Source organism: Actinia tenebrosa, unplaced genomic scaffold (assembly GCF_029948245.1).
Source record: "Actinia tenebrosa isolate PJP-AT-01 unplaced genomic scaffold, QUT_ActTen_1.0 PGA_scaffold2__45_contigs__length_23673736, whole genome shotgun sequence".
Lineage (NCBI taxonomy): Eukaryota > Metazoa > Cnidaria > Anthozoa > Actiniaria > Actiniidae > Actinia > Actinia tenebrosa.
This window is the reverse complement of record NW_028292579.1, coordinates 8,350,602-8,368,526: the sequence shown is the minus strand read 5'-3', so window position 1 is coordinate 8,368,526 and position 17,925 is coordinate 8,350,602. Positions and strand designations below refer to the sequence as shown.

Here is a 17,925-nt window from a genome sequence, read left to right as displayed (position 1 = left end):
TTCAAGGGAGTTATTTTTCCGAAGGTTTTCATTGAAAAAATTCCTGCCAATTTTTTGTGACAACGAAAACCAAAACGACAACGACAATAACCTTCCAAATTTTGGAGTACCAAAATTAAATTATGAAATGGAACTTTCAGCAATATCTGGTTGCTTGCTAAGACTGCTTTGTGATGCGCTCTAAATATTCATGTAAATACAAGTGATAGTGCCATGATAGCGATGGTTAAAGTGATGATATTGACAGCAATGTTGATGAATTTGAAGACAGTGATCATGAAGGACATGTTGATGAGGATGGTGTTTTGATATCGCTTTACTGTAATTGCTATTCACAGCCAAGTGCATCATCATCATCATCATGGCTGCCGTGGGGCTAGCCCACATAGCGCCAAAACAAAGGACCGCCACTGTTTCCTCTCACGAGCTGCCACCATTGCTTCTTCATAGGAGATACCAGAGCCCCGAAGATCTCTCGCCACTACGTCTTTCCAGCGCATGCGTTGTCTTCCTAATGATGTTACTTGTGGTGTTGATGAAAGTACATTACACGTTATTGATACAACTATTGGCACACATGAATGTACATTTTCTGTTAATGAACAGCAAAAGGTGTAATTGTTGTTATACGAGCCCGAAAATGGCGTCTAAACTCTTTGCCCTTACAGAGAAACTCACTACCTCGCCGCATGTTAGTCAATGGATGGCGCTGAGAGCATCAGCGTCGCCGTATGTTCCAGCTTTTCAGAATCCAACGCCAACAGAGTTTCGTCTCTCGTATACCCCTCCATCACTACTCAGAGAAAGTTCCATGGTAGACGCTTGGACGACGATAGCGCAAGCAATCAAACAAGGGTTAGGGTTAGGGTTTCGGAGTTCGTTACGAATTTCAAGGATAATATTGAAATTCAAGTGTCGGACGAGTCGCAGAGACTTATCCGTTTACTAGCGCAATGCGTAGGAAAGGCGAAGGAAGCAATTCGAAGCTGCGTGAACCTCCCGGTTTGAGAAAGATACGTTGGAGCGTGGCAAACTCTACATCAGAACTTTGGACAGCCGCACGTGGCAGCTGACGCGAACGTCAGGAGACTGAAAGAGATTCTGATCAGAAGAGCTGACGCTAGCAGCCTGATGGAGTTCGCGAGGAAGCTGGAAGACGCAAGGAGAGTGCTTACTAACATGGGTTTCAGCTATTAAAGTCGTTTGGACAATGAAGAGACCATAGTTATGCTGATAAGAAAAATGCCAGACGAAGGCTTAAAGAGGAAATGGGCCGACAAAGCTGGAGATCTTATCAAGATAAAGGGAGGGCAGAGCTGAGTATGCAGACTTCGCCCAGTTCGTTAAGAATACAGCAGACAGAATTAATAACAGATACGGACAGGAACTAAGCATGACTTCCTCGACGGCAGGAAAAGATAGAAGGGATCCAAAGAAAGAAAAATCTGACCAAGGATATAAAGTCACGACCTTAGCAGCCGTTCAAAGTGATCAGAGCCAATGCCCATCTGCGATCGCTCACAAATGCCCACAATGTTCAGGACCTCACGGAGTTTGGAGATGCTGGAAATTCAAAAGTTCTTCTCTAAAAGATCGTCTTAAGACGGTGAAGCAACACGGTCTTTGCAGAGCCTGCCTTGAAGAAGGACACTGCGCCAAGTCGTGTACAAAGGGATTCAAGTGTAGAATCTCAGGATGCGGTAAGGAGCATCACTACTTGATTCACATCGAAGACAGCGAAGGAGATCGCGTGAAAGACAACAGCAATTCAACTCAGAAGAGCGTCGAAAGAAATGTACAAGTAAGAGAGGCGAAAGAACAAACTCAGTGAAGACAACTAGTCAGTCAACGCCTTTGACCGTCTGCCCAAATGCTATAGCAGTAAAGCCAAGTGATCCCGTCACAGTCAGTGCACTAGAAGTTAGCAGACCGAAAGTATGCTTCAAGGTTGTACCTGTCAAGGTCAACGCCCCTCAGAGTGACAAGCAGATCATCGCATATGCATTCTTTGACAGTGGTTCGGACGCAACCCTCTGTATAGAGAGCTTAATAGACGAATTAGAGATCAAAACCAAGAGGCAAGCAAGATTTACGATGTCTACTGTCAATTCGCAGGGAAGGAAATGCGGATATGAAATTGTCTTAAGGGTAGGATCTTTGGCTGGAGACGCACGCTTCCATTTAGAGAACGTCTCAAACGCGTGGCTGATCCCCATGGAAATATCTATATTCGCTAAACACACTTATTCCACGCACTAGAATATAGTAGTCAATTGCTATTTCTCCATTACCATGCACAGTAGTTTTTGCATTAAAAAATTGGAGTTCATTTCCCGGGGATAAAAAAGAGTATTGTTTTGGTACACTAACATGGCCGCTGTGACGTCACTTGAAAGTGCTCTATAGCACTCGCGGAACACCGTCTTTACAAGGTAGATTTTGGTAGACGCCAATCAAACTGTTTCGATGACATCGTCGGGAAAACTCAATTTGTATGGGCACTTCCCTATGGAATGCCATGGAAACGCCTCATTCGTCGCTAAGTGGTAGATTTTGGTGGATGTGGAAGTAAAGTTGGGAAGCATAAAGCTTTCAAGGGCAAGCACCTATGGAGTGTCATGTCGCGTGCTATCGAAAACAAGTGTACTTGAGTGTGTTTTTAAAATCCGCTGCTATTTTCTACAATGTACCAGTGTTTGTCAATGCGTGTGAAAAATAAAACAAAACGAGCTTTTAAAAAAGTTCAATCATTTATGTAATATATAAAGAAGAGAGAGCCCGAGGGTAGGGCAGAATATCAATAGAATCGAATCATAGTTAATGGAGCGGAATGGTTTGGAACAAAGCTCCATTAACTATGGTAGAATGCGGGCACCAAGACCAGGAATGTTAGCAACCGACGAAGACAATGACAGCAATCTTTTTAACTGATGGAAATCTAAATTTTTGTTTAGATGCAGACACATGGTTGATCAACAGGTAATTCAAATATAGTAATTCTTTGTTAACAATCTTTTATTTGTACTGAATATTCCTTGCTCCCTCCTCCCCTCCCGTCCAATTTTTCACCGATTAGTTTATCAATTCATTCATTTATACATTATTTCTTTCCTATATTTATATTACCGCTAGTGATCTTTATTATAACCTAACGGTAGTTTGATGCCTCAAGCTTAAAAAAATCACATCAATCTTTTCGTGTTATTACTCGTGATACAAAATAATCAGCTGTAGGAAGTCAAAAAATGAACTAAGAGAATGAATCCCGCGCCTCATCATGAACACTCTTTGATGCTATTTTTAGAATCACTGGTGCTATTTTTAGAATCATTTATTTGAACGTTTGTTTTTCTGCAAGCGTATACTGCGCGCACTATACGCTTTTTCTCATGCTTTCTCTTACGTGAGCAAAATGCATAAAGTAGCAAGCGCGTGCAGAAAAAAATGACGGCAAATGTTATCCTAAAAATAGCAATCAATACGTGCATATGATGGTGACAACCATAAATAACAGAAATTCTTTCTCTTAGTTTATTTTCTCTTGGCTATAGTAATAGATTAGTGGGTTACGGCCCCTCTGTGTGCACTGGACACGATACGAGAATACTTCTGAAGCAAACCCGGCAGTTTTCTGTTTGGTGCTGTCCATCGTGCTTTTCGTGCTTCCATGACATCCTTAGATACTTCCTGATGACCAAAGAAGAAGAAAACAATAATTACAAGTCAATAATTTTTGGTGAGGGTGGGGAGGGGAGGGGGTGTAAGAAAACTCGAAATATCTGAGAAGCTTTCAAAGCACCTTTCTACCTCGGGTGCTATGTTGTCGCATTTCAGACCACTTGTCATTCCCTAGAGTATCATTTCTTTGTTTGACGGTTGCACAAGAGAAGACCCATAAATATGGATGCAATTCAAACAAAGGTCTTATTTCCTATACAAATGACACGTGGTCTAAAATTCGAAAACATTGTGCGCGAAGTAACTGAAAGTATTATTATCGCAATTTTTCTTTTGGTTTTGCCCCGTATAGGTAACAAAGAAAAAAGAAAAAACATTACCAAGTTTAGAGTTTTCTCTTGTGGGTCAATGGTTATCACGTCACCATCCTCAACCAACGCAATAGGACCGCCCCTCTGCGCCTCCGGCGACACGTGACCAATCATGATTCCGTGGGAAGCACCGCTGAATCTACCATCAGTAACCAAGGCAACGCTTGTTCCTAGACCTGCGCCTACGAGCGCTGCTCCAGGCGACAGCATCTCTGGCATTCCTGGACTGTATAAATGATTGCAAAAACGGGGTGTTAAAAATATAACAAATGATGCTAAAACTTCAAGTCCAAGCATGGCTCTAAAATGTTGCTGTGACATACCTTCCACTGGGTCCTTCATATCGTATAACAAGAACATCACCAGCCTTGATCTGCAGCAAAGATTGGAAACAAAAATAAATTCTCTAGCCAGGCTTAAATGAACAATCATTTTCCCAGTAGTTTGCCCTTTATTTATTTATTTATTTATTTTTTGCCCTTTTATTTTCAAACAAAATACAGGGATATTGATGGCACAGTTTTCCAAGCCAGAAACTAATGAATAACGCGCTTGACGCCATATTAAATTGAAATTTATAAGTTGATTTCCACAAATGAAGGAAAACCGGAGAGCCTCCGGAGAAAAAAGAAAAAAAAAAAGAAAAAAAAGAAAAAAAAGTCAAACACGGCAGCGAACCAATAAAATTCTAACCATATATGTTAGTGTCGGACAATGGAGTCCACCACCACAGCGTTAAAGTGCTACTACGACGAAAATCGCTCAAACTTGGATTCAGCTGAAACTTCCTAAAAATACTCTTTAAAGGTCCAATAATCACTGTATGAAGTGTTTTCTCGATATTCAGTACGAAAGTATGATATTTTTACAATTATTTTTTGGAGTCTTTGACGTCATACACTCAACATCAAACATTGCTACATATATTTCTTTGTATATAAATCCTTAATTTATTTTATTCCTATGAAGCCCAGAGGGTGGCTAATGTGCTTATTTCACATTACTTGTGACTATAATTTATATTTTGGGGTGTTTGGGTATTTCTTTCTCCCTTTGCTACTGATATTTTGATCATAAACTACAAAGAAATGTATGGAGCGATGTTCGATGTTGAGTGTATGACGTCACAGACTCCAAAGAATAATCGTAAAAATATCATACTTTCGTCCTGAATATCGAGAAAACACTTCATACAGTGATTATTGGACCTTTAAAGAGTATTCTTAGGAAGTTTCAGCTGAATCCAAGTTTGAGCGATTTTCGTCGTAGTAGCACTTTAAGATAGCCCAATAGCATCGCCGACGAGCCGTGAATATGTCATTCTTACCTGTCCACCCATGACAGCTTTGTAAGCTTCTTGTTCACCATTAAATACTACAGCCTGTTTTTTAATAAAACAAGAGGCAACGTTATTTTAAGCGCGCGATCACTTCTGTTTCTTCATTCGTCTCCAAAAGAACGGGCGTTTTCACTCACGTGATAAGGCAGCCATATTGGTGTACCAAACAATAGAAACTTTCTGCACAGTTTTTGCATAAAAACAGAGTTCAATTCCTCGAGGATAGAAAATGTATTGTTTTGGTACACCAAGATGGCAGCTGTGACGTCACGTGAAAACTCCGTCTCTTATTTATCTTTTATTTAACAGTAATGACAAAAGGGTAAATTTTACACCACGAAAAAATGAAAAAACTTACTGACGTTTCGGACGCTTTCTTTTACTCCGACGAAGGACTAGCGTCCGAGACGTCAGTAAGTTTTTTTTCCATCTTTTCACGGTGTATAATTTACCTTTTTATCATTACTGTTTCATTAGAAACACCGACGCAGCTCACACTAGTTTTTAGCTAGTTATCTCATCTTTTATTTAATGAAAATCATAAGTATTGTTTACAAACCGTGCGCTCTGTGCTGTGTGCAGTTATTAAGCACCTACGGATGACAAAACACTCAAGAAGTGCTGAAAACCACTTGGCGGGATGCTGTGCCTGTCCTAATGCTTCTCCCGTACTTTATGTCTTGTACACAGCACACACGCGCATTTGCTGTTTGTTAAATGAAAGAGTTTGAATAATTCATACCGGGCCGCGAAATGCCTTGGTAGCATCCTTTCCGCTTAACTTGAGTACAGCGCTCTCTGGTGCGAGACTACCCTGGAAGATTACAAACATGGAAGCTAAAGTGCTGATAACTATATATCCAAGTGATAAATAAATTACCTTTAGCGGTAAGTTTGGTTCAATAGTAATTGATCGAGACAAAGCCAAGTGGGCCAATTACCTTGTAGCTCATGGGGAGTGAACGTTATCTACATATCATTATTCTCAAGCAATTGAATACAAGACCACCCGTGGGAAAATCTATTGCTCCAGTTAAAGTGCACATGAACCCTTCGACAATACTTTCAGTACTGATTCTGCATAAAGTAAATAGTTGATTGGTAAAATATTTCTTGATTTGAGTGATGCGTCTTTAAGTTATGAAGGTTTATACTTCCAATATGTTAATGATGATGACGTCAGGTAAGGTATTTGAGTGTTTTTGTTGTAACTAGTAATACTAAATGCTGGCCATTTTGAAAATAAAAATTGTAAATAGCTTTCATGTAAACCATGAGTAAAATAATGATGCTTTTTAAATACTGTTTCTATGAACCAGTTCGATTTTGTATATTTGATTAAGCCTTAATAGACGTCACACTCATTAGCATATTGGAAGTATAAACCTTCATAACTTAGAAACGCATCACTCAAATCAAGAAATATTTTACCATTCAACTATTTACTTCGCGTAGAATCAGTACTGAAAGTATTGTCGAAGGGTTCATGTGCACTTTAACGTTGCTACCGCTTGAGCAAGGCCCGTAGTAACAGTTTTATATAAGAAAAGACATACATTGATTATTCAACCCAACGTACAAATATGTTGGCGATTTTCTCTACCATGGTTTGTGATAAACAAATCACTAGAAGCTTAGCCAATCAGGATCGATGCACGATTTTCAACAGTCTTCACTTGGTTATTTAGACTGCATAGAATTATATAGACCCCTTGCATTGAATTCCTAGAGGAAATGTTCTGGGGACAAAAACAATAGGGCGTCTTTTCTTATGCAAAAAAAATCCATTGTTTCGTTTTGTCTCCCAGAACAAATCCTCTAGGGACTTAGTGCAAGGGGTCTATAGGGCGCCTCAAAGTCCTTTAGGAAAGAAACTCCTAAGGGTTGTTAAATTGATATGAAGTACCTTGAGGATAAGGATATGACGGCCTGCTGGTGCTACTGGTGAAGAGAGCGGGAATATTACATCCTGAGAACAAGAAAAATCAAAAAACATATAAACTAAAAAAATAACATAACAATAGACCTCTTTACCTTGGGCGTAATGTTTTCCCATTTCAGACCACGTGTCACTTACTGGAGTACTATAAGTATTTCATTGTTTAATGGTTGCACATGAGAAGAGACATGAATATGGATACAACTCAGACAAAGAATCTTTATCTCAGGAGAATGACACGTGGTCTGGAATGGGAAAACATTACACTTAAGCTAAGGAGTATTAGTAGAGAAAAAGAAAAAAAAAAGATAGAGAAAAGAAAATTGCCAGTAAGAACAGTTATACAATAACATTTTATAACCCTTGCTTTTGGATTAGTTGGGACTGATGCGCTACGAGGGCACACAGAACGCGAGCGCCTATTTTTCATCTCCTCGATGGTATCCAAAATAACACTTATTCTAATTTGTATTAAATTCATGCGATATAAAACGCGCGCGCATGTCTATGTAATGGGATATAAACACGCTGGGAGCTGTAAAGCACAAGAACGCCAAGCGTAACCGAGTATTGGGTGCAGATGTAGTATTTGGACTATTGGCAGAACGCTAAGGTTTTTTAAAACATTTAAAGCGTTGTACGTCTCCTAACACTCCTCTTTTGTGTGGCCAATCCCCGCAGCAAGCCCGCGCATCTTATTTATTAAACGGTATGTATATTTCTTTATTAAAGCGCATGTCTACAGAGCATAGGATTATAGACGGAAAGCACGGTAAAAGAACAACTGAAGTGACATTTCTTTTTCATTCTTTTCCTTAGTCGATAAGAATGAAACATCTACAGTTAAGGAAATATGACACATTTCATCTTCTATGTCATACACAATCACACACAATACTCGCCAGGTACAACATTATCCCTGTACCTATGATATCGCTTCGTACCTGTGTCTTGATGCTTCTTAGAGACGGCGTATTCTTCATGTTTTCAGCTAGAGTCTTGCCATTGACTGTCGGTTGATCCCCGTGGATAAACCCTCCATCGAGAAGCTCTTTGAGAAGAATCTAAAGAAACAAAAACGTGTAAAAATATGCAAGACAAACTAGATACAGTGCAAGCCAAAAGTTAAGAATTACCAAGAATCAAGGTCGGTGTAGCATTAGTACACTCGCCTCTCACTTTCGATTTCTGGACTCGCCATCACAGCTCACGGTAGAGTGTGTAGGGCCTCTCTCTTGAGTAAGGATAACACGCTAAAAGGCTAGATTCTAATATTCCCCTTCATGGTTCCCTATGCCGTCTTAAAAATTTGACGTACCTTTGTATCAAAGCGGCACAAATGGTGAGTTTACAATAAAATAGTCATGTGAATACTTGTTCAAGGTGTTAAAAAAGGGCTCTATTGCAAGCTCACCGTTCGTCTCGCCTCAATGCAAAGGCACAGCTACCTTTCAAGATGGCGTAGGGAACTGTGAAAGGGACTATTTGATCTGTGGGTTAGCTGTGCCCAGACTTAATTCAGCCCTATCTTTTTCTATTTGGCCTTTTTTTCCCTGTACCATCACCGTTCTCTGCGCCACTGGCGCAAGACCTGTAATCTTCAGCACCAAACCAGCCCATTTAGCTCCCGCACTGTTTTTTTCTTTTGGAAATAGGTGTCTGTCATACTTACTGGTAGACCGCCAACTTTGTCAATGTCAGCCATTTGGTACTAAAAACAAACACAGCAAGGAATGATAAGAAAATGCACAACATGGCGCGGAATCAGTATTTTTCCAGGCTTTCGCGAAACGTGTACATGTAATGAAGTTTTTGCTATATTTGTGACGGTTTACTTCACAATATGATGCGCAGTACAGTAAAACAACATAAGCAAGTGCCGCCAGTTAAGGCTATATTGTTTTATAAGGAAAGTGATAGGACATTGGCGGGGAGAGGTAAATTTATCTGATGAAAATATTGGGGTCGCTTCAATATCTCTATCAATTCTACTACACACACCCCCGATTTTCAAGGTCTTTACTTAGTAATGGAAATGTTTAACAATTAAATAAGGTCTTTATTCTCTTACCTTTCCATGAGGTTTGACGTTAGCCAAGATAGGAACTTTGCCTCCAATTCGATTAAAATCTTCGATTTCAAGTTTGACCTCAGCTCTGTAATGAAGCAGACATAACACTATACATTCATTTTTTATTGATTATGATAAGGACCATACTTCCAGACATCGAATGCTGAACCGTCGTATGGCAGCGCGAAGCATTTACGGCTACGCCGGAGATTTCGGCCCCGACACCGCTATCCGAGGACTTACAAACAGATCAGGAAGCTCGGCCGAAGCCTAAGGGAGAGGTTAGTCGGCCCCTAGACCATAGATGATTAACCCCTTGCTATGACCAGCTGCCCGATAAAACATTTCTGGCACAAATGGGTAGGTATGTAAGTTCTCTCCACTCAGTGTGGGACCCTTAAAAACTAAACAAAAGTTAACTTCGCATGCGCATTAGCCATACATCATCATCATCATGTAAACGATAAAGGCCAAAAGCCTAGACCAGCATGATAATTGTGGGTTTAAGCATTGGTTTGGTTTAACTGACGTGGAGTTTTTTTCTTTCCTTTTTTTTTTTTTTTTTTTTTTTTCCCCTAATGAAAACGCACAATTTTTCTTCTGCTTTGTTTGACTTACTGCTTAATTAATTATTCATTATTTTTTTAAAACTCACTCGTGTGCAAGTGCAAGGAGATGAAGAACGCCATTAGTCGAACCACCCAACGCGTACATTACCGTGATAGCATTTTCGAAAGCCTGAAATATTTAGATTGGAATGGCTTACATTAATCATAAAGTGATACATGACAGCAACTGGATTACTAGTCGGGACTGCGTTCGGTGTCCCGAATGCAATAAGTGAAGGAATGAAACTTAAACCCCGTGCAAAAACATTTGTGACTACAATATACTGACGATTCGGAGAGTTACGCGTGGAGAATGTGTTTTGTCTCAAAACATATCCAAAGGAAGATGGGCGCAAATTAAGATGACTTACTTAACATCAAGGTCACACAAGTTTATTATATAGCGTTACTCTTGACAAAAGCTTGAGTACGACCAATTTATAATATTATTGCTATTTACTAATGCATATGTTTCATAATGTTTTCAGTGATCATTACCTTTCTGCTGATTATATCTCTTGTTTTTTGTCCTTTTTCCATCAGGGCGAACAATGCTTTAACTGCTTCCTCGCACTCTACTTTCTTTTTGTCTGTTACCTAAACAGAAGAAGAAAACAAGAAAACAAATAATAGAGCAGAGCAGAGCAGAGTAGAGAAGACTGCAAAGAAAAGATTCATGAGAGGTACATTTAGGAATGAATTGACCACAACTTAGGTTACTCTAGGCAAGCCAAAATCATTCTGATTAATCACAGTAAAAATAGAAAACAGATAGCGTATCGGCAATCAATACTAGCCTTGTTTCCCTCTACTACGGCAACTCCAGATGCACTACCTGCAACACAGAAAACAGAGTTTGTTAGGTATTTCCGTTGATTCAAGATTCCTTTCCTTAGGTCTTTGGGTTTTCCCTTCTTCGTAAAACCTTCAGTGAGTTCCAATTCGATCTGCGAGTTAACCGTTCTCTGATTTTGATACTTTGAACAGCCTTGAGTTTGTTCCGGAATTCGCCAATTTTTTTTTTTTTTTTTTTTTTTTTGAAGAAAAGGAAAAAAAAAAGAGATTATAATGTATTTCACTTTGAACATGCACGTATTGAACATAGTTACTCATCCTCAAAAGCTACAGGGCCATGACATGTAAAGATATGTAAAAGTCCATTTATCCATATATACTCACCTGGGAGGGTCATCCCTAATGCTTCAGTCACAGAAGACATGGTATTGGCTGTGAACATACCACCTAAAAGTTAAACACAATCACACTGTTATCAAAACTGATACAGGTTGATAAAGGTTGCAGTCAGAATTCATTTTGGCTTACAGCACATGGTTGTCGGTGTTTGACGACCATTTGAAACTTTGGAGCAGATAATGAGAGTCAAAGGCTTTTCTTAGCTGATAAAAGACAATGCAATGCAAGAATGGTGCGACACAGCTTTATATTTGTTGATTTTCTGTCTTTTTTTTTTTTTTTTTTTTTTCTGTTTGAAACCCGGTGAATGTAGAATTTCTTTTGGCTGACATCACACGGTGGTCAGCGTTTTAACCTCATTTTTTAATGGCATCAAAGACTTTTATCAGCTGATTAAAACCCTGCAGTAAAATAACAAAAGACGTACCACAAGCACCAGCACTGGGGATGGAGTGACATTCGATGTCATTCAGGTCTTCGATGTCCATCAATCCTTTACTGTAAGCACCTTGAGCCTGGAGAAAGAGTAAACTTCCTCAAAATATTGTATGCATGTTGCATGTTGCATGTTGCATACCAAGCGCGAAAAAATGGGCGATATGTATGCAATCAGGAAAGGATTCTTACAATATTTTGGAATTTTCGAGATTTTCCCTATAATTTCGTCTGCGCGTGTTTTAGGATTTGTTTTTCTTCTGTTCAACCGTTATTTTCATGATGCAAAATGTAATTTAACCTGTAGCAAAACCTTCAACAACCTTTTTAGTATATAGCTGTAAATGGATACAAGGTGCACAAGAATGATTAGGAGACTGCTTTACTGTCTACGTTATAGTTTGCTTTAACACTACTACTATTTGTCCAGCCAAACGACTAATAGGCCTCAAATGACCTTAATGTATTCTCATAGCAGACCACGTGTCCTTCATTGAGCATCATCGTTTGACGGTCCGGCGCACGAGAAGACACAATGGATGGCTATACCCTTTCGTGGCAGAGATTCCTTGTTTTCGAGGAGCGAAGCGATACAGGCCTCTCTGACATCCAGGGAAGGCTTGCTACAACTTAAAAAAAGATACTTATCTCAAGAGGATGGCACGTGGTCTGAAATGGGAAAACCGATGATCACGCCCAAGGTAAAGAGGTATATTACTATTTAAAAGGGGTCTTTCTTGTTGCAGCAAGCTTTATTTTATTCTGGGCTAGGTTTTTGTTTTATTTTTTGCAGGGTATATAGTTGAGCTCCAAATCTGTCATCCTCGTTGTATTGTCTTCATGTCTGAAGTGCCTCGAAACACCAAGAAATAATAAAGAGTTTAACAAAAGTCACCTCGAATGGACTTCCAGCACTCAAGTTTTGACGTTTCTTGCCACAGCCTGGAGGCATCGTGCCACCATAAATAACCACTCCTGTCTGTTGAAAAACAAGAAGAAAAAACCTTAAATTCAACAAATTTTCATTATTTCACAATGCCCATAAGTGATAATAGACGGAGGAAGAAGTACTCAGAGGGAGTATCAAATAAGCGATGCAACGGGGAACGTTGAAGAAGAAGTGTTGGAAGAGAATAAAGATTTTAGTTTTATTTTATATATGTTTTTAGGATATTCAGAAGTAAGAGGCTTCGTAATTTTTCCCGATTATTTCACACGCTTATCCAATCAGATTCATGATCACGGTTTCCAATCAGCTTCATGATCACAGTATCCAATCAGCATCATGATCACGGTATCCAATCAGCTTCATGATCACGGTATCCAATCAGATTCATGATCACGGTATCCAATCAGAATCATGATCACGGTATCCAATCAGCTTCATGATCACAGTATCCAATAGGCATCATGATCACGGTATCCAATCAGCTTCATGATCACGGTATCCAATCAGATTCATGTTCACGGTATCCAATCAGCTTCATGATCACGGTATCCAATCAGCTGCATGATCACGGTATCCAATCAGATTCATGATCACGGTATCCAATCAGATTCATGATCACGGTATCCAATCAGCTGCATGATCACGGTACAGCAATACAGCCGTATATCGAAAGACATAGCATGGGACAGGGACAATCCCGTCTGACCTTCAACCCGTTTCATTAATACAACAGAACTATGTAGCTAATGAAGGAAACGTTTGTGAGAATATCCTCAGACGCTTTTAAAAATTATAGATTTGAGGAACAGTCACAACTCGAATGAGTGCAAACCATGTTTTTTTAATTATTTTTTTTTTCTTTTGATATTGTAATTGTTGTTGTTACTGTTGTTGTTTTTTTGAAACATGACTATAAACTTACCGCATCTAGTCTCGCAAGAGGCATCAGTACGCCTGGTATTGTCTTGTCACAACCAGCAAGACTAATAATACCATCCTGGAAGAAAAAAATAAAACAAATAATAGTTAGTGATTCAAGCTTTTCTGAGAACTCAGTCTTTCATATATCGGGGACAGTGTCCAGAATCTTTTTTCTTTTTTTTTTCTTTTTTTTTTTTTTTTTTACGAACTAAAGATTATATCCTTTTTGACATAGTATGATACCGAGCATTTCAATGGGTCTCTGATAGGTGAGGAGGTATTACCTGTATCCACCATCATAAATCCATTAAATAAGGTCTTTCGATTTTGAGTCACCAGTTTTACCTTGTCAGGCCTTAGCCTTAATCTTTTGCGTGAATGAATTGTTAGCGAACACTGAGGTGCCCTTTAAACGGGAAAAAGTTCTCCCCAGGTTAGAGAGTTACCCTCTTTCCCGAGCTAACCTGAGCGGCCTAATTCTTTATAATTTCTTTGTAAATTCATCTGGACCGTTCACATGAGATATTTTACATTCCTTTAGCTAGAAGGGTCACCCTACTGGTAGTGTTACCCTCTTTACAAAAGAGGGTGACCTTGGTACCCGGGACAACTTTGCTACGTGTAAACACTTTAACTCGCCTAACCGAGACAACTTTTTTTCGTTTCAGCATCCGTGTCCTCATTGAAACCGATAGTTGTCCCGGGTTTATAGGGACTACCTCTTTCCATATAAGCTCTCGGTGTAGTTGACTCGAGTACAAAAGTGTCCCTGCTACCAGGAACAAGTTTTTTCCCGTGTTTCAAACGACCCCTGAGTGATTTGTTGTATTTATATATGATACAAGTGTACACATTGCGATGTGTTCCTTCGCGAGTGCTGACCTATGTCTCTTTATAACCTTGAATAATTCTTCGTTTGCACGTTACGTCATCGCGGCCATGTTGTTACCATTTAACAAAAGATTTCTCATTAGCATCCATTGTTAACGGTACCACAATGGCCGCCATGTTTTTATCTTTTAACTCTCTTGGGAGTGCTTGCAACACATCAATGCTTACCCCTGAGTAGCCCTGATGCATGATTTCCACGCAGTCCGCAATCCAGTCACGTGATATTAGTGAATATTTCATCCCGGCCGTGCCCTGATTGATACGAATAAACACATTGTCAATACTGATTAACACATCAGGGCTGTACAAATACAGATTGAGTGAAGGAAGGAAGGAAGCATGGAAGGAAGAAAAGAAGGGACGAACCAACGCACGACGATCGACCCACTGAACGGAATAGCGATCGAACACACGCATGGAAAGAAAAAAAACCATGCAACACGCACGCATGAACGAACGAACGAATAAATAGAAATATAGATAAATGGGATGGGATGGGATGGGAAAAAAACATGCATAATATTATACAACAAAGTAATGACACAGAATCAAATAAGACACATTCGTCTGTTTGCACCCATCGATCGCCCCTAAAATACTTTGAAACAGTATGAGCCAGGCATACCATTGTTTCTGCATCACTTATGACTGGAGTATAACTCAAACATGCTTTCCCTATGAGCAAGAAATAAGAAAAGAAATAATTGAAAAATATGCTTCAATATATAAACATGGCATTGTAAGATCGAACAAAAAAATCCTACAAATATCTAAAAAATCACTACATCAATAAAGTATTACCTCCAAGGGCTTCGATTACTTGAACTACATGGTCTGCAAGATCCCTGTTTGAAAAACATGCAAATTCTTAAATGATTATTTATGGAATTCAAAACGTGTGTGCATATCTCTGTACTGTGATAATTAACACACTAGGAGGTAGTGTAGAGCGTGAGAGAAGCAAGCTGCATAGGGCAACACCTTTTTAAAGAGATTCATGTATATATATTTTACTTATGTATTTATTCATCTACTTTTTAATTTAAAATCAGTTTACCTGAAGTGAAAATTACAGGGCAAGATGTTGCTGTAGGGACAGGCCACAGTTATTATTGGTTTGGAGAAATCTTCATCCTATAAATGTATATGTTATATTCATTAATTACCTAATAGATGGAGACTTGGCTGATTTTAATAGAGCAAAGTCATTATACCTGTTCAACAAAATCAACAAAAAGTATTATGTCATTGTTTATATATATTGGCAAAATATAGTAATTATCACTAAACCAGAACATTATCAATTGTATTGCATGCGTAAAGGTATTGAACCAGCACCTGATACTTTCATCAATATATTTTTACAGGGAACTCAGTAATCAAGGTTTATTCAGGTGTGATTAAACATAAACAATAGTGTGTCTTAAATATTCATGTGAATTCCAAATCAGCTTATTATTATTATTATTTTGTTGTTTATTTACTAAGTTTGCATTTAGCTGATATTATGGCAGTGTTAAGTTAATGACTGCACTCTAAAGGCACAAGTGTTATGTATCAGTAAAGAAAGGTTGCTCCATTTCTTGTGGTCAGTGCTCATGCTCTGCAGCTGGGTTTCCTGTGGAAATCATCCCAATAATAAGTCTGAGCTCAATTGATATACCTTGTATCCTATTGATCGCAAGTGTGCTCTTGCACCAATCTGAAGGAAAAAAATATCAAATAAATGATTAATGGATATAATGCAATTGATTTACAAAGAAACACAGATTACCGTTTTAATCCAGCTTTTCTCGTCATTCTGGTCACCAGTCAAGACCTTGCTGTTGGACTAAAAGAACATCATCTGTTTACATCACAATCATTCATATGCTTAATAAATAATCAATGCATAGAGAAGTTAAAATCTTTTCATCTTTTCAAAATAATTCACAACCACAGGTATCCCAATGCATGGAATAACAATATGACCAAGAGGGAAACATTATACACAGAAATATCCAACAGAAGAACAGCATTCTGCTTAATCACATGAATCATTCTTAATCATTCTTGAATCAATTATCAATGGATAAAGCAGTTAAAACCTTTTTTAATTCATGTCCACAGGAATCCCAATGCATGGAATAACAATATGACCAAGAGGGAAAAATTATACACAGAAATATCCAACAGAAGAACAGCATTCTACTTAATCAAATGAATCATTCTTAATCATTCTTGAATCAATTATCAATGGATAAAGCAGTTAAAACCTTTTATAATTCATGACCACAGGTATCCCAATGGAATATCAATGTGGTGGAGTACAAACTAACCACACTTAGAATTAGAGTTTGAGGATTTACTGCATTTGGGATCCCTGTGGCACAGGGATCATTAAATCAAAATAGTTTAAATTTTGCTTCTAAATTCTGTCCTGAGCAGTCAGTCTTCAAAAACACAGGGATCCCTAAGATTAGCCTGTGGGTGCATGAATAAGGAAAAATACATTGAACTATCCAGCTGATCTGAAATAGTGAAGTAGAAATGATGTCACTGGAAAATTAATGTGTCCTAGCTGAAGCAAGTGAAAATTGACCAGCAAAAATGAATATAAACATGCCCATCATTGCAATTTTCACAATAAATTAACTCATTAGTTGTCACTGTTGTCAACCTTTTATTAACATTTTTGTTTTTCTCATTTGATGGCCTTATTTCAAGAGGAAAAGTGACACCCAGTTTTGCAAATTTTGATCCTGATTGGCTAACATTCTCTCAGGTCAGCTGATTCCAATTTTAATCTTTTTCTCAATCACTGGAGTGAACACATTTGCCAGGTCTCAAAATGTTTCTTTTCTTTTGGGTGCATAATGCTTGAATTTCCATAATTTGAATATTTTTTGTGCAAGTTCCAAGTATTAAAAAAAGTGATGAAATCATATCATTCATTTTTGTAAGCTTATAAAACAATTGAGACCTCTTGGTTTTAAGCTTCCAATCTCATCAATCTACTGTTCAACATTCTTAAAGAATTGTCTAAATTGTTTTTAATGGCAGAAGCCAAAATACAAAATATTTTGGGCATTGGGCCATGTAATTATGAAAATGAGTCAAAATGTATATCTTATCGATTCTCAAATAGATAATGTAAATAAATCAAATCATACTTCTCAAGGGAATTACATAAGTTAACTGGAATGGAGAGTTCCATCCAATTACCTAGAGTTTAATTTATCCTAGAGCAGCAACAAAATACAAAATACATTACTATTTATTCCAGAGGATATTAAGTACAGTACTTTTTGTTGCTCGCTCTATGTAGCTCTTGCTAATCAAGGATGCAAACTTGAAAGTGTACGTATGTTTGCATGAACATCTCTGTATGTGATAATGGGTCATACTAACCTTCAAGTGGCTTAGATTTTTGGCCATCTTATAACTTGGAGAATGTCTGCTCAGAAAATAAAATAAACTGTCCAATTCAAAAACTAATAATTAAAAATACCCTTTGCCCTTGTCTTCAATCACGAGACTCATAAAAATA

At 38.3% G+C, this 17,925-nt stretch overlaps 3 protein-coding genes across 3 annotated transcripts in view; 2 read left to right on the top strand and 1 right to left on the bottom strand.

The window, feature by feature from the left end:
- Positions 1-2,983, top strand: part of LOC148909161 (uncharacterized) — a 16,591-nt gene extending 13,608 nt beyond the window's left edge. The window contains exon 8 of the mRNA XM_089033892.1: positions 339-2,983. Coding sequence (XP_088890018.1) covers positions 339-380 — 42 coding nt within the window. The 3' untranslated portion in view covers positions 381-2,983. The remainder of the gene's footprint in view (positions 1-338) is intronic.
- On the top strand, positions 874-6,280 carry LOC116286628 (uncharacterized). Its single transcript, XM_089033895.1, has 2 exons — positions 874-2,979; positions 4,031-6,280. Exon 1 carries the CDS (start codon positions 1,394-1,396, stop codon positions 1,829-1,831), a length of 438 nt encoding a protein of 145 aa, XP_088890021.1. The 5' UTR covers positions 874-1,393; the 3' UTR covers positions 1,832-2,979; positions 4,031-6,280.
- On the bottom strand, positions 2,998-17,925 carry LOC148909160 (uncharacterized). The gene is made up of 23 exons (XM_089033894.1): positions 17,787-17,925; positions 16,171-16,227; positions 16,060-16,098; positions 15,454-15,530; positions 15,198-15,241; positions 15,022-15,071; positions 14,565-14,648; positions 13,507-13,581; positions 12,531-12,614; positions 11,628-11,715; positions 11,186-11,248; positions 10,804-10,841; positions 10,505-10,603; positions 10,054-10,136; positions 9,399-9,483; positions 9,000-9,038; positions 8,272-8,391; positions 7,295-7,357; positions 6,131-6,202; positions 5,377-5,430; positions 4,373-4,422; positions 4,059-4,275; positions 2,998-3,687 (listed from the first exon to the last, which is right to left on the bottom strand). Exons 1-23 carry the CDS (start codon positions 17,811-17,813, stop codon positions 3,559-3,561), a joined length of 1,737 nt encoding a protein of 578 aa, XP_088890020.1. The 5' UTR covers positions 17,814-17,925; the 3' UTR covers positions 2,998-3,558.